This window comes from Asterias rubens, chromosome 7 (genome assembly GCF_902459465.1).
Source record: "Asterias rubens chromosome 7, eAstRub1.3, whole genome shotgun sequence".
Lineage (NCBI taxonomy): Eukaryota > Metazoa > Echinodermata > Asteroidea > Forcipulatida > Asteriidae > Asterias > Asterias rubens.
Window position 1 is genome coordinate 12243978 of NC_047068.1, and position 22958 is coordinate 12266935.

The 22958-nt window shown below is 38.0% G+C and overlaps 1 protein-coding gene across 1 annotated transcript in view; it reads right to left on the reverse strand.

Moving 5' to 3' along the window:
* Window positions 1-22958, reverse strand: part of LOC117292662 (E3 ubiquitin-protein ligase SMURF2-like) — a 55205-nt gene that overhangs the window by 29981 nt on the left and 2266 nt on the right. Inside the window, exons 2-3 of the mRNA XM_033774796.1 lie at window positions 3152-3190; window positions 113-221 (exon numbers count right to left, since the gene is read on the reverse strand). Coding sequence (XP_033630687.1) covers window positions 113-221; window positions 3152-3190 — 148 coding nt within the window. The remainder of the gene's footprint in view (window positions 1-112; window positions 222-3151; window positions 3191-22958) is intronic.

Here is a 22958-nt window from a genome sequence, read left to right on the forward strand (position 1 = left end):
ACAAAGACCATGTGAAGTGTTGACTGGTGCCACACATTTACCCCATTTTGAAAATTGAATAAAAGGTTAACCTTAGTTCTAAAGGAGAGGGGGGGGGTGTATGGGTACTTACAAGTCATAATGTTGATTCCACTTGGGGTCTAGAGTACCCTTGTAGAAATCTGTGGAGTGGCATTGGCCCGAGCCGTCCACGACAATCTTGGCAAATGGATCCGGTAATCCTGAGTAGAGGAGAGAGGAAGGAGAAGGAAAGATGAAGGGCTTGGTTTTTGAGACATTTTATAATTTGATTTTTCTTCTCGTCAAAGCTGAATGCAAAACAAACCCACAGTCTGACAAGGGAGGTTATCCTGTTGATAAAACATAATTCAATAAATGTGATGCTAGTTTTTGTATTCTATCCTTTTTAACCAATGGCAACAGAATCTGAAGGAAATTACACATAAAAGCAGCTCAGATGTTGTTACTCGCATGAAAATGCTGTACTACAAAACTTCCATCTCGGCCCATACTTGTTTTACATTGTACCTCCGGTCTTTTTAAATTGAGATCAGTGTTCTAACAATTTCAAACTCACGCTTTTTAAGAGATATAATATTTTTGCTCAACAAAATACTACATGATTATCATGTATATTTGGTTTGCGTTAACACCATGTGTGTATCTACTTGCCAGGTAGAGTTGTTCTTAGGGAACTGTCTTGCTTTATTCTACTGCCGTGGAGTAGATAATCGGAGGTTCGGGAGACTTCTCAGTTCTGAAAAGAACTGTCCTGCTTTTTAACTATTACCAGGGCGGATGGTATAGAAATTAGACTGGACTACTACTTTAGCTTATAGGATCGTAATTAACTGTACTGCCGCGGAGTCAATTCTGAAATTGGTCTCAACGTTTCGACTAGCTTGCTCTAGTCATCGTCAGGAGACATGATTATCATGCACGCATGTATATTCTGTATGTCTATCGAACCCAAAGCTGGCACAAATTTGTGTGCAATTTATTTTAAAAAATAAAAAATAAAAAAAATAAAAAATACCCATGTCATTGTTCCAAGAGATTTTTCATTTTTGACATGGACGTTCTTTGTTTTTAATTGTCCTTACCACATCCTTTCTTCCAAAATTCCCAGCCTTTTTCTCTCAAACTTTTCAATAAAACAATTTACACACACAACCGTAGAGATGTAGTATTTTTTTAAAGGTCTGGAAAAACTTGGAGATATTAATTTACGAGACGGTTTACAGAATTTACATTTAGTGTGGAGTTAGTAGTCGTTGAATAATTTGTTGTCATTGTCTCATATTACATTCAGAACTCCACTATCTGCCGCCATTGTAATAAAATTGTAATGTATGCTAATGTATGTTTATACAGTATATATAATTCGTCCAACATTGGACTTGCAGACATTATTATCACCGGTACTCATGATTCATTTATTGCTTTTGAACTGCCTCATGCATGATAACCAGTTGAATTTCCACCGACACGATACAATCTCATGTTAGGAAAGTACCCACCATGACCAATGACGACGACAGTTTGGGAATGAGAGGGAAAAAAAGAAGCAAGGAGAAAACCAAAAAGAGGGTAACAAAAATTATCATACATGTGCATGACCAGTCTGCATTGACTTATTGCTCAGTACACTGTGAAATCACAGCCGACTAACAAGCCAAGGCTCAATGACACATCCCAGGGTTTATGTCTGGCCACAGACCCATCACCAAGGACTCTCTGCCTCTGAGGTTCAGTTCAAGGTTTAACCCTCTTTCAGCAGATGGCCTGAATAGAGGTCAATCTGAGGTCAACTTCACACCACTCTGGCTGCCCATTACATGCACTATACCATAGTATACTACAGGGAAATCAAGAGATTTAAACCTGGAATGACAAGTGTGTAGTAGCTTGCAGCCAGTGGCTCCAGCCTGTTTATGCAGTTATCTGGAGGGGCTAGTTGACTGGCCACTGGCAATTCCAACCAGATTTTAGCCCCGACTGTTTATCCCATTTTGGACTTCAATGTTGGTCAATCCATTGTTTTACAGGGTGGAATATGACTGGTGATTAGTTAGTTCCTTTTGTTTCAGAATGGGATGAATAAACCGAATGTTGAAATGCAACAACAACTACAAGGTTTTCGTTTTGCTTTGGTAAATGAGCAGAACGTAAAAAGGCACTTGATTTCTGATGGCAATCAGGGTTCAAAACAAAAAGTGCTGCAAATATGTTTTTTTAAATATGTAGGCCTACACATCCTGATTTTCTCCTTTGTTTTTGTTTTTCTACACTAGAAAAATGTACCAGTGCACAGCCACAATCATGGGTACACATTTTGTTGTCCATTTTATAAGTGCTTAACAGTTTGAAAACATGTACATGTAGCAGTTAATCTAAATGTAATTTCAATTAACAATCGCTGTGTCAATGATGAAAGAAAGTGCTCGAGTTTGTGGAACACAAGATCTGCAAAGAGTAACTTGATATTTGTCACTGTTTGTACAGTATGAAACTTGGTGTCTCTGTAACAATAAGTGTAAACCTGATTGTACGCAGATTCAAGAGTGAATTCTGTCATTTGGACTAAAATTTTATGCACACAAAATGTATACTGGAGCTGTACCATTTATAACTTTAACGGGAAAGTTTTATACTTTGAGCTTTGTATAGCATATTTTCATATTGTTACACATAAATCACTTGTTCAAAAATAAAGAGACCCTAATGTATGAAATACATGTTTGAACAAAAATAATAAAATATAATTATAACACTTTATTGTTCATTTAAAGTATTTAAAGTAATGTATTGTCGATTAACAATTTTCTCTCCGTTTCTGGCGCTTGCTCTGTGGATGTTGTATGAAATAAATGAAATAAATAAATATTAATGTGCCCGAGGATAAAATATTTTTAACACTGATGCAAAGTTTTCGGACAGTTACATGTATTGCCATTTATCTGCAACTAATGATCCCAGAATGTCCTGAATTTTGCTCGGCGAAATGGAATACTGAATGAAAATTGCCATATCTGCGACATAAAAGAAAAATGATCGCACTACAAAAATGTACCACGTATGCAAGAGTCATTATTAAAGCATGTGAAACTGTACTTGAAAAAAAGAGTTTGTTTTGAAGATATATACTTACGGAAAAAGTCTTTCTTTGAAATATTCTTTGCACACAGCACTGTAGAAGAAAAGAGGAAAAGAAAGAGTGAGTTAAGATTCATATGAAATTATATTAATTTGTCTCAAACTACTGCATCATGATGCTTTGTAAACAGCATCTTCTAATTAGGGATAATTTAAAAAATGTATGTTGGCGTAACCCACCTAAAAATACGGCCGACCCTGGATATATATTTTTCTTTTAATTAAAATCTATTAAAGACATAAAAATAAAATAAATGTCATCAAGAGTTTAAAAATATACTATTTGTTGTGTGTAGCCTTGTTTACTTTTTTTTATCGTGCATACTACCGGCTTAAACAATTAGAAAACATATCATTTTCGTTGCTGGGGGGGGGGGGGGAATCCCTACCAACCTACTATATTTTACGCCCGTTACCCTATTTTTGCTGTGCCTTAGGGAGAATTTGTACAACGATCAGGGAGATACAATGTATCATATTCAACACAACCAGGAAAAAGTTTCCATTATCAGAACATGGAGAGATTGGTTAATTTTCAGGAAACTTTCTGTAGAATCATGGAGAGTTGGCAGCACTGGCCAGTTCCACCTTGAATTGTCTGTGATTCTTCCTAAGTTCCTGGACAATTTGGGACGTCCAGGTAAGCATCCCAGTAAAACAAGGATTCGGTTAGATCAGGAATAACACTGGCCAGGTACAGTATATCAGATGATCTAGCCCACACAACACTAGCCTTGTCCAAGGCTCTATACGAAAGCACTGGCGCGCTCTGAATTCACCTCGAATTCACAACGAACTGCATAGATAGATACATGTACTGGCACGGTACATAACAATACTTGATACCGTGGGGTCGAAGCATGGTTTTTCGCGATTGTTCAACCTCATACAACGAAGCCGAAGCGGCTTTGGTTTCGGCTTCTCTGTACGAAGTTGCAAAAACCTCAGAAAAATATTCAACCACAAGGTATCAAGTACTGTTATGTACCGAGCCAGTACATGTATCTATGCAGTTCATCGTCCAATTTCAGACCGGGTCGGTGCTTGTGCAAAGAGCCTTGGACAAGACTAACACAACACAAGCGTGAAATGCATTTCACTTTTGGTTTCAAAATCATCAGATGTCAAGAAAGACTCTTAGACCAGAATTTATCATTCATCTAAAATAAACATTTACTCTGGAAGTTGCCTCATCAAACACCAAGCCTCTAAACTTTTCAAGTGTCGAGTTCCTTCAAATTGCCAGACGGTTGAACTTTGGCAAACTTTCTAGTTTTATTCCAGTTTTCCGTGTGTGTAACAACAGAGAACTCCAGTTTTCCGTGTGTGTAACAGCAGTGAACTCTAAAGTGAGTTCTAAAGGATGAGAAACCAGTCAGCAGCACTCAAGAAGAAGAAATCAGTACTCAAGAACAAGAAACCGATACTCAATAACGAGAAACCAATACTCAACAATAAAAAAACACATACTCAAGAACGAGAAAGCAGTTCTGAAAAGAACGGTCCTACTACCTGGGCAGAAGGTAGAAAATCGGCCGGGACTACTACTTTAGCTTTAGTGGATTGAGGGGACTTCTCTTTAGCTTGCTCTAGTCATCGTCAGGAGACCCAGTACTCAAGAAATCAGCACTCAAGAACGAGAAGCCAGCACTCAAGAATTCAAGAATGAAAAACCAATACTTATTCAAGAGCGGAAAAAACGGTAATCACAAGTGAGAAACCAGGTCTCAACAATGAGAAACCCACACTCCAGAATGGGAAATTGGTACGAAAGAATGAAAAATCAGTACTATGAGTGAAAAACCAATATCTAAAGATTGTCAGTCGACAAGGACCGACAATCATTGGAAAATGGCTAAATTCCCATATTTCTTGAAAACGTAAGCACACTAGCTGCCATGATTTCACAGAATGGTTGAGACTGCTATTTACTCTCCGAGAAAACTCTATAGTTTTTTGGCCCTTTTAACGCAGAAACTGAAAGCAGACGTTTATTACTCGAGTAACAAGTAAACAATCCGTCTGCCCAGACAATGACGGAAACGTCCCTCTGTTAATTTGACACGCAACTCATTTAACTACTTTCAATTTGCAACGGGAAGGATGACAAAAAAATAATTATCAATATGTTTTTCTTTTGAACGGAGCAATCTCTGTGCCTGCCAATTTCTTCCCAATCCATTGTATTCAAATGCAGCAATTCTTATTTTACAAGCCGATAACGAAAGAGTGGGGGCAGGGAACAGTTCATGAAAACAGTTTACATTTGCAAGCAATTTCTTTTGGTTTATCATCGCTGGATTATTTTAAAGCACTGACTACATGTACCTCTACATCAGACCTGAAATAGGGCACAAGTGCCACGACCGGGAATCAAACCCACACACCCCTCATCAGATACACCAGAGGTTGATTCCAGTGCTCTTAACCACTCGGCCACAACACGTCACTGTTAAAGACCCTGAGTCTTGTGGGAGAAATCCACAGCAACTCTGGTGGGATTCGAACCCACAAGCTTCTGCATTCAAAAGCAAGTGCTCTAACCACTATGCCACATGAATGCAAGACTTTTGGTTGAGGAAGCTTGGGTGGCAGCAGTCATACCATGTAATTATAATTTCATTGTCTTCAAAGTGTATGCATGCTACATATTAACTTCCTAAACAATGGAAGACAACCTACGCTTTTTATGAAGTCCCTCATTGTCTTTTACTGATAGGCCAAACCGATTATACTGTTATGCAGCAATCGTTCACAACATTGTGTTTGCCAGCTTTGAACACGTGAGAAACTGTTGAAATTCAGGCCATTCTTCATGTGCGATTCTTTTATATTAAAAGCCAACCTTACACTTTCAACATTAGGACTACAACAATGGGTCGACAACTCAGTCCAACAATGGAAATAAAATCAATCATGGACTCCGAGCGTATTTGCAATAATAGACTACACACAGCACAAAACCTATCATTTTAGACACAAGGTATTGCAATGTACTCAGTTCAAGGTGGGAGGCATACTTCCTTTTTTTCTCAAGATTTGGACCTTTCAAAGTGCTCCCCCCCTTTTCGCCCCTGCAATCCCTTAATACCGAGGTTCTATCATTATTTTAGCATTAACAACTGCAACCTTCCAGGTTGTTCATGTAGTTGTTTTGGCATGGTACCTGGCTTATGTACGCAGCACGCACAGATGGAAGACTTTTGACTTGGCGCCACAAAAAACTAATTTATTGACAAAGTACATTACCTTAAATAAATTGATGACACAGTATTATATTAATATAAGGTCATTCCACCATTCAACCTGCTTTGTCCCTGATCGAAAAGTACACTCCATAAATAACAGATGGTAAATTTATTCTTAAAACCAAAAGGATTCTATGCAATGAACAACTCCACCATCTATTTACTGAATCTATACCAACAAAAAATTATTATTTCCTCAGTGTTTATTAAAGGGTATTGATACCTTTTGTAGATCCAGATCCAAGTTTTTGGCCATGAAATAAATCCCTACTCACTGTGAATTGTATTTAAATCTATTATAATCTATTGTATTATAAATCTGTTGTACATGCTAAAATAATTGTCATCTCACTGAGAAGAAAACTATTTTCCTGAAACTGGTTTACTTTTTTCTCAAAAACAGCACCTCAGCAAGTAATATTTTAAAGCCATTGGACACTTTCGGTAAACAGTATTGTCCAAAGGCCCACACTTTACGTATAACAACTTATATATATAATGAATAGGGTAGATGGCCTTAGCTTTCGATCCAATCCGGACCTTCTTCAGAGGCATAAAACAAGTACAAACAAATACATATCCATTTATAGAAAAAGAGAGGGGGAAAGGGATTAAGGAAAGGATCCAGAAAGAAGCGGGAAAATAACAGCCAATCAAAGTTTCTATTTCAGAAACAATATTGGTGGCTATGAACCAATAGGAGTGAAGTGGCGAGGACAAAGGATGTTTAGAATGAAAGGAAGGGTTACTGGACCATAAAAGTGGTAAATGTATTGTTCGACAACAATGCAGGGAGACATGAAAGGGTAGGATTAGAGAGCAAGTTGCATCATGATGCAACTAACAATGGTCAATTAATAAGAATAGCAAGATCAAAGGTATGATGATTTTAAAAATAGGTATGAGGGACCTGTGGAAAAAAGGGGGGGTTACTTACATCAGATAGTTACAGTGATGAATTTATAAAAACAACTTTAAACTAGGTTAATTTATACTTTATGTACAGAATATATACAACATATAAGTTCTTAGGCAGAAGTGAAGTGGAGGGTAATGAGAAGTTATTTAACACCAGTGTTTATGTTAAGTCCAAAGGGTTTGACTGTCTTGAGTTGGTGAATCCAGTGTGATTCTCTATTCTTGCGGTGTGTGTCATCACCATTGCAAGCTTCAATCACCAGAAGTTCAACATCAATGACACTATGATTAGGGCTGTTGAAGTGGATAGACACTGGGTACGGTTTCTTAGTATTTATACATATATATAAAATAACAAACCTGTAATAGTTTAGGCTCAATCGCTCATAGAATAACGGGAAAACCCACCCTTGTTTCTGCGCGTTTCGCCGTGTCATGACATGTGTTTTTAAAAATAAATCCGTAATTCTCGATATCGAGAATTGATAATTGTTTCAATGTTTTCTCAAAAAGTAAAGCATTTCATGGAATAATATTTCAAGAGAAGTCTTTCACCATTACCTTCTGTAAACCCTGTAAGTTATTTGTAAATCTGTGAACTTTTTTGTTTGTTCCGAAGGTGTCCAATGGCTTTAAGGGAAGCATTCTACCATCATTATCTTTAAACCATGTAAGTTTAACGTGAATCTGTAGCATTTGTTTAAGCGTCTTAGAAGCAATATATTTTCAGTTTTCGTTTCAAAACAATTTGTTTCAAAGCATTCCCCTGACTGAGCTTGACAATCACACGAATGATTAATAACAAAGCCACAAGATCAATTCCCCGGGTCTTGTGTTCTAATTGAGTAACATGGAAATGATATATGCCGTGACATCCGAAAGTAACACCCAAAATTAACTGTCGTGTTTTTTCATTCATCAGCAATAGAAAGAAAAAAAACACACAATGTGAAAACAACAAAGCAGTTCCTGCGAACAATCAGCAATCAGTAGATGAGAGCGAACAAATCTTTATTAGATTTGCTGGCATTTGTGTTTTTCCGTTTTTTGTTACCCTGCAACAAAAGTTTGTGGTGCGTGAAATCGAGCCTCATGGGTAACGACCAGAATGTACGTGTATAAGATGCTGAACAAGCTAAGAGCAGCGAGAGTAAACCACCGGAAATCTATACCACATGAGCTTGCCTTGTATGTCAATACGATACGACCATTTTTCCCACGGTGGTGGAACGGTCACTTCTTTATCACTGGAGAGTGACACTGTTACTGGGTTGTGGTTTCACTATCAATTTTGCATTTATTTAGTACGCACCAGAAACAATGAAAACCTGTGTTTATGACACATTCAGCTTCAGACAAAGAGTAATGGTTTTAATGACTAACAAACCAATATTTTACCTTGCACAAGTTCATGTGTGAAGTTTTCTGTAAATATGAGTACTTAGCATAAAACACAACAGGAGGTTTTTCTGACAGCACATGCTGAGTACACATGTCTCTTAACGGTCCTTTCTTCCAACGGTAATTTTTCAATCGGCCAAATTTGAAACTTGGTCGCCGACCTTTGCTGAAAACAAAACATTACATTGTACCAGTACATATATGTAATTTTATTTTAATCCTCAGCTAACAGATGTCACGGACATCATTTTTCATTGCCAAAGTTTTCTTTGTAAACAAGAGCTACACTATGTATACAGACCTGTAAGTGTATTGACATATGTTCACATAATGTGCATTCAGCACACAGTGCAAAGTGTTCAGTGTATTTTGGCGTATAATACAAATAGAGATGTAGTGTAATTCTGGTGATTTGTTACAAATATAAAAATAATACAGCCTGCCCTTTGAGTGGAATCATTCAAATGAGAAGGAGAAAAATTTGGTGGAAGATCTGATCTCTATTGAAGTTTTTAATCAAATTAAACTCAAATTCCGTATTTAATAAAGTACATTATTAGTACTTCTTTCAATGTTTCTATTAGTTTTCCCAGTAGATTCAGATGACTTGATCCAGTTCCCCCAAAGATATTTACAATTCATTTTAAATCCCTTAAGAGAGCTACTCCTTCACTTTTCCGGGTAGAATCTTAACCCAAAAAACTCCAAATACATACATCACAAATTATTTACAATATTATGTTCATTCAAATGCCAACTCCATAGCCAGTAAAAAGGTCAAAACAGGATTAGAAGATGTCAACCACTATTAAATCATCCCAGCTTGTCCATTTTATTATTTCAAACCTATTTCTAGGAATATCTCAACGCGGCTTCCAACGATTATCACACTTTGACCACTTCACTTCCACTTGTTTCAAATCTATTTCCGAGAAGACAACATAAACATCACTCTGTCTCCACCTGTTTTTAAATCCGGCTGGCCGTGTCAAGAGAATTAAAAAACCATCTATAAAACATTACAACAATGTCCGCATATCATGCTTTCCTTTCCATGGGACCATCGGCAGCTGATTCAGTTCCCAGTAAAATAGAGAAAAGAAGAAGAAAAAAATGTGCGACAGATAAACAATTAACTGTTACGGGTTAATTTATCACTCGTTGTTCTGAAACATGTGTCTGTCTCGCCGGTCACCCAGCATCAGATGATGATAAAGTTGATTCAGAATAGATGGGAGGAAAAAAAAACCTGACTACATGTTTAGAGAGAGAAGTGTCTGGCTGTCTGGCCCTTTAGTAACTAACGGTCTGTATGATCAAGGACTTGGCCACTGAATCACAGACCGTTTTTTTCAAAGAAACACGAATGCAAAAGAATGTCCGTTCACAGAGGGGTAGACCCATGAATTGAGTCAACTTGCCCGATGACTCGTAGCAGCCAGAGATCCTCCTCTCATAGGAGTCAGGGAGAAATGCACGACCTAGTCATTTTTTTAATTTTATCTCTGAGGGCCTTTTCCCTCTGCCTCCAGTAAAAAATAAAGGTTGTATTATTGCGTTAGTCCATCTATTAAATTGTTGCTGTACCAGCTGCTGAAATATAGGATTCCAACTGCCTCTATAGCTAACAGGCAATCTCTGTGGTCTACGTTGGTAAGACTCTGCACTAGAATTGCAAAGGTCATGGGTTCGAATCCCAACTGAGAAATTAGGCCTATGATGGCTGTGATTTTCTTTTTCACAGAGCTCATGTGTATTACAGAGTATACAGTGGTTACACACGTAAACGGTGTAATACAGGTAAAATCAATAAATTATTTTGTATTATTGTGTTGTAATTGTGCAAATTCTAATATTTGAGTGGTTTTGAGTGTGGACATTGTGGACTGTGTCGAGATTGCATGACAAGGATATGGTTATGGATATTTCATCATTAGTAAGGGGGGCAAGGTCACTCTGCAACTTGAGAGCACTTTAATTAGTAAAACAGAAATAATCTGTGGGGAAATTTGTGAAAGGTTCACCAAGGCCAAGACAGGGGGAATAGAGGTAACAATGACATGAAATGTCGGGCTTACGTGTACTACGTATCATCATATGAAATACATGTTTATGCATCAGGGGTATTGCTTTTACCCTGACACACTGATGTTAAAGCAATGTATACTCGGTATTTTCCTGAGTTCTGGGATAGGCCTAATACTCAGGTTGGATTTGAACCCACCCCCTTTGCCACTCGAAAGAGTACATGTCTTACCAACTAGACTACAGAGATTGCCCTGTAGCTAGAGACAGTTCGTATCCCATCAGAGTAATGCCTGTGAAATTACAGAACTCAGGAACAGGCCTCAACCTTTAGCTTCAGAGGGGCAAGGCCACTTGGCCTCAAAAGCTCTAAAAAAGAAAGGGGCACCAAGGCCAACTGAAAGGGCACCAAGGCCATTTTCAAACCTTTATTTGTTGATAATTATGTTAATATACTTTCCACTGATTTCAAGATGGTGGTCAACTTTCCAACCCATATTTATTTCATTGTCGCTGTTTACATGCTATGCAACTGAAATTAAATAAAAGTTTAAAAATATTTAAAGTTTTTTTGCAGCACTCGAATTGCAAACGATTACCCCAGTAATTAACTTGCCCCATTTTACCCCTTACCCCCTCCCCTTATTCATCGACTTAATTAAACTCCCTTCTGCTCATCTGAAAACAAATCATTGCTCCAGAATAAAGAATTGTTGAAAGAATCATACAGAAAAAAATATTAAGAAAATTAGTTCCCTGCATGCCAATCTGAAGAAAAAAAGATCAATTAGTCTCTGGCTCACCACTACCCCAACTCTGCGCGACAAACGAGCCCCACCCAGCCCACGCCAAAAACCCACCAACAACCCGGAGGCTCAGCTAAATCCGATGATTTGGATTTTTTTTAATTTTTTTTCCTACTATATAAATATGATTATAAAAATTAAAAACGAACCCCTTAGCACAAAATAATTGGCCTAGCATTTAGCTAAACTTGAAAGTTGTATTTTGCCTGCCACGCTAGACTGCGCTAAATAAATACTATAAAAATGTAAACAAACGAACCTAATTAAAAAATGCTTCTAAAGTTGGCACTTTGCTGCCACCACTCCAGCCCTTTCGCCTTCCTGCTTATTTTTGCATCTTTTGTGGGATGGCATGCTGATCAATAATGAACTTGATGGGGTATGATGATTTCCAAAATTAAGGCTCTGCCGTTACCTCCATTTAGTCCGATTTTGATGTTTTACAACTCCACGCTTGTTGTGTGTACACAAACATGTGTTTGGCAATGAAAAACAAAGTCGCAAGGCAGGCAGATCACTGGTAGTTGTGGGTCACAAACATTAATCCAGTACAAGCCTTGGACACCAGCGAAATAGCCAGGGGAAAAACATAGACTGTATCCAGTCCCCGGCCGCGCGCCTCCCCCGCCCCATCCGCTACAAATACAGATCTTGATAGACAAATCAGTGCGAAAATGCGTAATTTAGTGAAGGGACTTGTGGCGAGTTTATACATTGGAGTAGTCTGGTGCTTCGTTTTTAGTAGTAAACAGCTCAACTAAGTTTGATATGGTTACCATGCCACGTTCTCGACACATTTTTTAGTGCACAGAATCAGCATTGTGAAAACTAGTGTGCGGGATCGTACGCTCCGAATTTTACCTCCATATAAATTAAATGGGTCACAATGTTAACATTAAATAACATTTTCGAATAAATAATGTTATGGAATCAATGAAAAATGGCACGACGGCCAAGTGGCCGTAAGGTACGTGATTTTTAAAAGGGCTTCACGGCAATTCACTGGGGCATCACGGCAAATGGCCGCTGGTGGCCGCTGCAGAGGTCGAGGCCTGCAGGAAGGTATTGAATACTTACAGACATCGGTGTCGGGTAAAAACAAACAAACAATATTCTTTAACCGGATGCAAATTGAACATGTTTTAAATCGTATAATAGGGAGGCTAGATAGCTCAGTTGGTACAGCACCGGCATGTTAATCCACAGGTAATTGACTCTAGTCGCTTTTTCTTTATTCAACCCCCAATCAACTATGTATTACTTTAAAAAACTAATGAGCTTTCCATCAAAACCAACAATTTAGAAATTTAAACCTGCTAACTTTATATATAATAAAATAAAAACAATTAAAAAAACATCCACCTATAAAACCCATGCATTAACAAGCGTCCTGGCATAACCAAAATAAATTATTACTGCCAATTAGTAGTGCTGAATATTTATCATTAACCCCCCCCCCAAAAAAAAAGTGTAATGTTTTTGAATTGTAAATTGAATCATAAAATATAGTCCCTCACCAGCGTAGCAACCTGTATAATTGCCCTCCTCCGACTAGACAGGAGTACTTTTTGTCTGAGCGAGTTAACCTTCTCCCCATTTCCAATTAAAATAAGCCTCATTAGCGGAATACAAATTGATAGGAGACACGTGAAAGGTTCGTGAACCCTGGGCAGGCAATAGTGGCATCAGATGTTCATTCATGACACTGTGATACCATAGAGCAATGACTTGCTCTATCGTGATACACAACAATGTCAGAGACTGTCGGGGTGGCTCTACTGTGAAGATCCAACTCTTAAACTGTTTTTTTTTTAAGGGGGTCACGGGTTTGGAGTTAATTTGAAATTCAATTTCAGCTCGTTTGATACATTTAGGTCTATTATTCACTTTAACAAAAATACACGACAGTTAGAAGACTAAAATTGGCGTCTTTACATTTTGATATAATTATAGCAGGAGATTCAGGGTCCCCCCTTCCCATTCGGCAAAATTAATTGTGTATAAATTTTGTCTGAACAAGTAATACATAGCACTGTCTTTTGAGTTAAGTTTTAAGCCAGGAGAAGGTGAAAGGGCTGCTTAATTTGCTGGAAATTTAAAAACAGTGTTTCCAAATTAGTCACTTACAATACATTTACACAATAACAAACATGCTAACACTTTATTTGAATCAATGACTAGGCACGCAATGACTACAGCCAGTAGCCAAAGCCACTCTATTTGGACACAGGCTTAGTCCGGATGTACATGTAGCCAAAAGGATGACTTCCTTGTTTGCTGAAAATTCTTCAAACAGGACGTCTAAACTGTTTCCAATGAACACTTCTTCAAGATCAGTCCATGTCCAAATTGGCAGCTGCGGCTGCTGTGGCTGCAGCTATGGCTCAGGGTGTTACTATGGGCCTCCTTTGACTTACATGACAGTTTACATGGTGATCAAGCCAAAGCCGCAGTGTCCAAACTAAAAACGTGCCGGCTATCCACCAGCCACGAGACATCCTTCCCCTTGTTATTCATGCTTGGGGTGACTTGTACTTGCAATCGTGTGATTCTTACTTTAGTTTAACAAACATTCCTTCTAGACAACATTGTCCGCTTCCCTTTAACCGCGTCTGTCAAGTCTCAATTTCTGAAGGTCTACTGTCATTGCTTTTTCTTCTTCTTCTTCTTCTTCATTTTTTTAATAAGCCTAGGGGAGCTGGATTCATAATGATGAGTGTGTAGTGCATTCAACTTCACGGAAGAAGTCTCACATGAAACTGGAGTCTTGTGGATGGATATTAATTTACTCTCAACATTTGATGAGTCTACAAGTGAGCAGATGTCAAGATTGGACAACTTTCTTACGATGCGATCATCTCATGATTAAACCTCTATACAGTTCTGACAGTCTGGCTACAGACAGTGTACATGTTTACACTAGCCTGCGTGCAATGTTAAAGCATGGAGGAAGGAAAATAGCCAAAGTAAACATGTATGGTGATAAACGCTAACTATTCCCAACCCTTCAAAATCCACTACATGTTTTGTTTGTGGTTCAGATATGGACTCAGGCCTGTACTTTATAGTAAAAAATCTGATGAAGCTTTAAAGGAATACGTTGCCTTGGATCGGTCGAGTTGGTCTTTAAAAAGCGTATTTAACCGTTTGTTATAGAATGCATATGATTAGAAAGATATTTTAAAAGTAGAATATAGTGATCCACAGAAGTATCACTCGAAATTATGTGGTTTTCCTTTTACCTCGTCGACAAACACGGTCGGCCATTTATGGGAGTCAAATTCTTGACCCCCATAAATGGCCGACCGTGTTAGTTCTCAAAGTAAAAGGAAAACCACGCAATTTTGAGGCAAATGTGTGTGGATCATTGTATTCTACTTTTTAAACATCTTTCTACCCATATGCATTTTATAACAAACGGTTACAAACGCTTTTCAAAGACCAACTCGACCGATCCAAGGCAACGTGTTCCTTTAAGTATTGGGATCAGGCATACCACCATAATCAGAGTCCAACAGTTTGGGTGCTGAGTTACCATAGTGTCGGATGTTTTTGTTTTGGGTCAAGATAGATCATTGTAAATCATCTCTCGATGAAGTTGGAGGAATAGAATTACAAACAATGTGGGCCTGAAATTACTGAAATTACAAAGAGGCTACTATGTTGCCTTGGTGCCCCACCAACAAATTCATCATATAGACTTTTTAAGATTTTCCAATGAAAAGTGCTCTTTGCAAAATGAAAACAGCATTGGTTGGTAATGAATGTATTTCAAAAATCGTTAAATCTACGTGACACTGGCTGGGAGTCAACAAAAAATGGGCCGAGAAAATACAGCTTGCTGTAATATATTACAAAAAATCTGGATCTGAACAATATTGAGAGAAAGAAGAGTCAATTACGATTTTAATTCTCCAGCATTTTACAAATAAAAAGAAAACAGCAGGCTTGTGAGGGTGCCAGTAGTAAGGCCACATAAAGTAAAAAAATTGTTGATTGTCCTTTTTTTTGCAGATGGGGGAGGGAGGGAGGTTTTTTTTTTTGTTTTTTTTTAAAGTTTTGTTGACATGCCAAGTATGAAATAATAAAAAAAGAAATCATCACAATCACTGTAAAACAGAGGGTTTGTGTGTTTTTGATGTTTTCAATAGTTTCGTCAATTAAGTTTAACTCCTAGATGACATTTTCTGTAAACTTTTTCAAACAACTAAGCACAGTGTAGCCCAAGTAGATATTTGAAGAATTGTTCTTGCTTTGCCAACATGAATAAAAAACCTTCTATAAACATCTTTTCAAACCTGTACATTTTGAAAAAAATATCAGTGAAAAGGTTGTTTTTTATGATTTAAAAAAAAAAAGGCTCCTATTTGCATAATAAATATTTACTTGGCAGCTGGGTTTTATGTACAGAATTGAAAGAAAAAATGCGTCGTGGAATCAATTACATGTAAAACAGACCTGGATTCTCATCTGTGAGGCCAGGGCATTTTTGCAAAGGGCAAGGTCGTTTTAGCAAAGTGCACTTCCATTGGAAAAAATTCTGCACTTGACTTGATGCTTTTTCTGCACAGTACTTGCAAAATGTACTCCAGACAAGTATAACAACTGGAGACGACAAATTGGTAATCACACACGTAAAATATGCATTAACTCAATGCACACTGACAAGTGTACGCAAAAATGACTGTATACTACACACACATGCAATTGTAGGTGTCTATTGTGTATGCAATGTCTAGTCTGGTCTGGTCTGGATCCTTGACCCATGCTCCCATACTGTCACACGGTGTCGCCATTGATTAGACACCTGGCACTAATTGGGCAGCTGTCTATTCAGTATTTACCCCTCCTTTTCCCTCTGGGGCATTTTTTCCCCCTTTTGTCTCAGGACATGGTCAATAAAACTTGCGCTTAATGAACCACCAGACGGTGTAATGAACGAGAGAGATATCAGAGGGGATTTGTTTTAACGATGTCTCGTTGATTGTAAGTAATCCACGTAACCAGACAAAGTCATCTCTCTAATATAATATTCAATGACATGTGTACTTGACATATGGTCATCATCCGACCATGTGTCCTTCACACATCGAATTGAAAATTGTTTAGCATTCGTTACTTAACAAACAATACACTTTTATTTGATAAGTGGTATCTTTACTTCCTTTCAACTAAGAACCCTTTGTTTCTGTTTAGCAAATTACCTAAATGTTTACTTAAGATCCTGAGGAATCATTAACTGCACTGCTGTTACATCTCAGCGTTCGACCTTAACGCGGGTCTGCTGGCCAAATGCCAGTAGAAATCGCGGCGGACCAGCTGAAACACCTTGCCAACTGGTCCGGCTGATAAGTCAAAAACATCGGCAGCGGTACTACAGAACTATGACTATTTTTTAACTATTTTTAGGCTTGAATAAAACGAAAAAACATTCACTCAAGGTTGGGATAAAACGTTAAAAAAATCCCTCAAAGTGCCGCTGAACGCTGGCTAACTTCCGACGATCACGCATTACACATGTACACACACAGCGCAAAATCCCATCATGCAACGCAAAGGCTTGTAGTCTTCGTATTAGTTCAGGTGTGGCAAAAAGTGTAAGAAACATTGAACGCTAGAGGGCGTTTCAGAATATTCGATAGCGTGAGAATAGACGCCCTCTATTGGTGAAAGTACGCGATAGCTTACAAAACTAGCTTCAATCGCCTAGACAAAAGACCACAAAGCAAAACACATTGTCAGCAGCATGGTCGTCAACGGAGCAGATTTCCGTGTGGGAAGAGTCTAGCGTGTTTACGAAAAAACGAGCGAGCGGTGAGGCTCCGTTCAACAAAAAATACCAAGTTAGGATACTCTGGATGAGCAAAAAGGAGTATTTAATTGTGTTTAGTAAGGTTCTTCCGTCCTGATTTTGCTTAATTTGTTTGTTATTTGGGGCTTGTTTTTTTTGCGGGCGATTGGTGCTGGTGGGCGATCTAGTTTTGCTCCATGGTTTTATTGGTCAAATATAATGCGCGGTTGTTTGGGGTTTTTTGCGGGTTGATTTCAAGAAAGACTTTGGTTCTAGATTGCAATACCTCCATGGTTAAAACAAAGGCGCAGTTGTTTTTGCTGCTTTTAAAAACGTTTTTTTAAATGAAAACTTTGTTCACAAAACAGACGCCGGCACCGACCATTCCATACACATAGTTGAAAAAAAATACCGTAAAACTAATATGCTTCTTCATGGATGTTGCAACTATTTTGATGTCTACTTTTTGTTGGGGGGGGGGAGGTTTCTGGACGAAAGTGGGAAGATTTTGGGAACTTCGGTTATCGGTACGATGTATAATGTTTATGAATACTTATTAAAACTACAATAATAGGCAATGTTTATACATGATAAAATAACTTGAGCGATCGCACGTAACCATCCCAACAGTAGATTTGAAGGCAATACATAAAAAGTTAATGATATTTTAACAGTCGGTTTTAAAGTGGTTTTTTTGTTTAGTAAAACACTTAACTTTTTTCATAAAAAAGTTCTTCTTACTTAGGAATACTTCGATGTCGAGGGCTTACAATAAACCGTGGACTATAAAAAAAACTAAATAAAGATCATATTAAATTTTTCAATTTGCTCTGACAAATAATTTGACATGTTTTTAAATTCATTTTAATAACATTATTGTTATTACATTTTTAAAGAAACAATACTCTCAAATTAGTGAGCCCCCTTACGAACACAATAACTTGGTACACATAAAGTATGGCTTCCAGTGCAGTTAAGTTGACTTTGCCATTCATGTTGAATTTGAAATAGCGACGATCGGAAATCGAGCACTTGGTATACAACAGTATACTATTAGTTAAAAAAATTCCCGCTTCTTTCTGGATCCTTTCCTTAATCCCTTTCCCCCTCTCTTTTTCTATAAATGGATATGTGTTTGTTTGTACTTGTTTTATGCCTCTGAAGAAGGTCCGGATTGGATCGAAAGCTAAGGCCATCTACCCTATTCATTAGTTAAAAAAATATATATAAAAAATGACGGACCAGTCAAAAACCTCAAGTGAAAAATCAAGCCAACTGGTCCTGCTGGCCAGTTGTAAAAAAAGTTAAGGGCAACCCCTGCATCTTGGAGACATGTCTGGATCGCATCTTTTTCCAATCGCATTAGCCCTGAATTAAGTACTACTATATGTTATGTCTCAAGCTACTATGCATATGTTGTGTAGGCCTAAACAATTACATTCATGTACAACGACCAACACATGTATGTAGGCCCTAATCATTGCTCCTCAAAAGCGTTGGAGCAAATTATACAAATTTGAAGATTTTTATGAAATGCTTTCTGTGTAAGTGTCTTGGAAAAAAAGATGAATAAAAGATTAAACCTTTGTACATTTAGATGTCACATTAAAGACACTGGACACTAATGGTAAATGTCAACGACCAGTCTTTTCACTTGGTATATCTCAACATGTGCTTCAAATAACAAACCTGTGAAAACTTGAGCTCAATTGGTCAGCGAAGTTGCAAGATAACTATGAAAGAAAAAACACCCTTGTCACACAAAGTTGTGTGCTTTCAGATGCTTGATTTTGAGACCTCAATATCTAATTCTGAGGTCTCGAAATCAAATTCGTGGAAAATTACTTCTTTCTCGAAAACTCTGTCCCTTCAGAGGGAGCCATTTCTCACAATGTTTTAAACTATCAACCTCTCCCCATTACTCCTTAACAAGTAAGGTTTTATGCTAATAATTATTTTGACTAATAACAATAGTGTCCACTGCCTTTAAATAAAATTTGAACAACTCCCTCTGGGTACCGTTAAACAAACAGGGCCGAGTTTCATGGAACTGTTAACCACCTTTGGAGATTGAAGATTGAAGACCCCTGAAAAGCATTACAATATATGAATATATGGGCAATAACTGCAGAAAAACGTGATACTGAGCAATGGCATTTAAATTTGGGCCAGTGTGTTAATTTGTTTTAGTGAACCAATTAGTATTAGCAATGAACACTTTTGCTGATACATGTAGGGTACGTACATTGTACATTGTGTACAATGCACATTGTGTGGCGGTGGTACACACGTGTACAGGCCTGGCCACGCAGGCCACAGAGGCGATAGGCTCTGTTGCCCCTGGGCCTGGCCTTGGTGCCTTTTTATAAATTATCCCACAGGAAGTTGAATTTTCCCAATGGAAGCACCCAATGCAAAATGAAAAAGGCTTTGCCCTTTCAAAAAGATGAAATTCCTGGCCTGCATGTGTAATATTTTTTTATTAGGCCAAATCAAAAGAATACCAGTCAATCATCCCCTCCCGCATTTTTTAACCCATCCATTCAAAATGACTGGCCTAGGGGCTTTTCCCGAATCTAATGTGATGCTCTTGAACACGTGCAACCGTCTGTTTCAAAAACAAAATAGAGTGATGCCTACCAGAAACTCTTTTTAGTGTAATAATCCAACCCGTTTAACCCGCGTCCTCAGGCTTCAAAATAAGTTTGCGGTGGATTAAAAACTGCAGAATTGGTGGCCTGTATGATTTAAAATACTCCGCGGCCATCTTGGAATTTTTTGTTTTAATAATAAATAAAAAGGCCCTCATCCTTCTCTTTTCAGAAATATCCGGACGATCAACTTGCATTTATTTTCTATTTGGCCCAATATTTTAATGCAGAGTAAATGTGTACTGCACAAGACCTGAAGCACAACTATATATGTACTGGTATGTTAAAAAAGACACTCCAGACACCTTTGGTAACTGTCAAAGACCAGTGTTCTCAATTGGTGTAAACATACATGCATCAAATAACAGACCTGTAAACATTTGGACTCAACTGGTCATCGAAGTTGCAAGAAAATAATAAAAGAAAAAACACACTTGTTGTACAAATTTGTGTGCTTTCAGATGCCTAAAAAGGCTTTACAGGCCTAAGGTCTTTTATTATTTGAGTGAAAAATTACCTCTTTCTCAAAAACTATGTTACTTCAGAGGGAGCCGTTTCTCACAGTTTTTTTATACCAACAGCTATGATCTCCATTGCTCATTAATCAAATAAGTTTTTATGCTAAATTTTTGTTTGAGTAATTACCAATAGTGTCCAGTGCCTTTCAAGTACATGGTATAAAGTGTATGGTACAGTGTATCGATACATATTACATGTACTTTCAATTCACATTGTCCGATCAGGGTCTCATCAATACCGAGCCGACAGCAACCATTGTCCCTCCTCAGACAAAAACACAACAACAACAAATGTTCTTTGTCTCTCAATGACACCAGACCTCAGTGAACAAGGACGGCTACATACTGCCATTCATTATCGAGTTAATATAGAGGGTCACACAGTCTGTGAATGAATGTTTATACCACATGGTTTAACGCCAGAGACCTAGACCCCTCATCTACTAAACTCACTTCCTGTGCTTTCAAAGACCCTTTCATTATTCCATTTCCAAGTAAACTTTTCACCCAAACATGTCTTTCTGTTTACTCATCAACATTACGATAACATTTTTCATCGTCTCCGTCTGGAAGGGGAAAAAACATAGTGGGAGCCTATATTATGCAAAAAGGGCCATGGCCCAATTTCATAAAGCTATTTATCGGTAAGCAAATATTTGAGCTTACTATGTAGCAGGAAAAGATGCATTTTAGCTCTAAGAGAAAGTGTGTTTTATAAATGATTGAGAATGCTATACAGCATTATGCGCAGCATCATTCACAACTCATCTTCTTTCAAGAACCACCACCAAGCTTGGAGAGCCCACGAGTTCTTGCTCACACTTGCGTCGTGGGCGGAGCCTACTGGATCGGTCTATTTCAAAGAGCTGCTTAAGCACAAAAAGTAACTAAGCACAACAAAATCATGCTGACCAGAATAAGGTTAGAAAAGTACCCGTCGCCTGTACCAAGACATGTGTGTTTTTGCTTAACAGAAAATTAATAAGCAACCATTTCAGCTTCAGCAGCTCAATGAAATAGACCGATCCAGTAGGCTCCGCCCACGACGCACGTGTGAGCAAGAACTCGTGGGCTCTCCAATGCCTTTCTGCACAACTCTGACGCGCGGGCCAAGATACGCGCACACATGTCAGACCTTATTTGTCGGACCTTCTTTGCGTTGTGATTGGTCAATACGCAATGGGGCGGAGCTTAATGGATCGGTCTATTGGGCCCAGCCAGTGTGGATTGGTGTTTTTACAGTTACATGTAGCACCAGCACATGTTACATTGCATTGAGCAAATAACTACCTCCATGATGATACTAACACCCTGAGTCAAAACAATTCTATTTCAAGTGAATTCACCTTAGAGAAAATGACAGGAACTGTTTTATACAGGTACAGGTTTTTGCAATGTCATTATTACTGTACATGAATAGTCTACGTAACTCTGGTGTCTCTTTCTTAGAGTTTCTTAGTGTAAAATTAGTCTTAAAAATAAATGCAAAATGTGCATATTTATATATATCAATAATATGTAGACCTTATGGAATTTATTTATAATTTTGTTTATACTAATTTTGAACTCAATTCCAAATATTATGTTGTTATGAGATATTACAAAACTGAAAACTAAACCTGAGGAACAACTAACCACACCCTAGTGTAAGTCACCGGACCCTGTCTACAGGCACCTGTCCTCAAATCTATTTCACACACTGCACTAATTGGTGTCTACAAGTTGGCGTATGGTATCCTAGGAATTGAGATGCCTCATCCACTTAACCAGCAGACCATAGACAGGGGTCTGGGGCCAGACCCGGAGCCAAAAAGCCACAAAGATAGGATAATTGACTGCCTCATACAAATGCACTCACGTTTGGAAAGGTAGAATTAAAGCCACACCTGGTAAAAGTTTTTTGTTTTTGTATTTTTTAGGTGTGGGCTGTTTGTTTTGTTTCTTTGGGAGGTTGTTGGTGTTGGTGTTGTTATCAGTTTGGGAGGGGTTTTTGTGGTCGGTAAGGAGACTAGCTTAATTAAGACTTGTGCAAAGTAATTACAGTTAATGAGGCATGGGAAATTTTAAAATGGTCTATTTTGTTTTTAAGAAACGCAATCATTGGGGATGTTGTGAAAAATGTGCTTTGAATTTGCCTGCGTGTACATTTCAGTAATTCTTTTAAATGATCGTGATTTACTATAAAATACATTTAATAGACCGGTGGAGATGTTTCACACTACTTGTTTGTATGCACGGCTAGAATGTGCTGGTTTATCCTAGTTGAAAAGAATCATTTAAAATCAATAAAGACAATTATTGAACTACGTTCCTTGAGGGTTGCACTGTGTAGTTTTAAACTGTGTTTCCTTGGCTTTCTGCTATTTGTTACATTTTGTAATTAAACACAAGGTCTCCAAGACTCCAACATCGTCTTGTTTTCAGTCTCAGACGCCTCTACATTA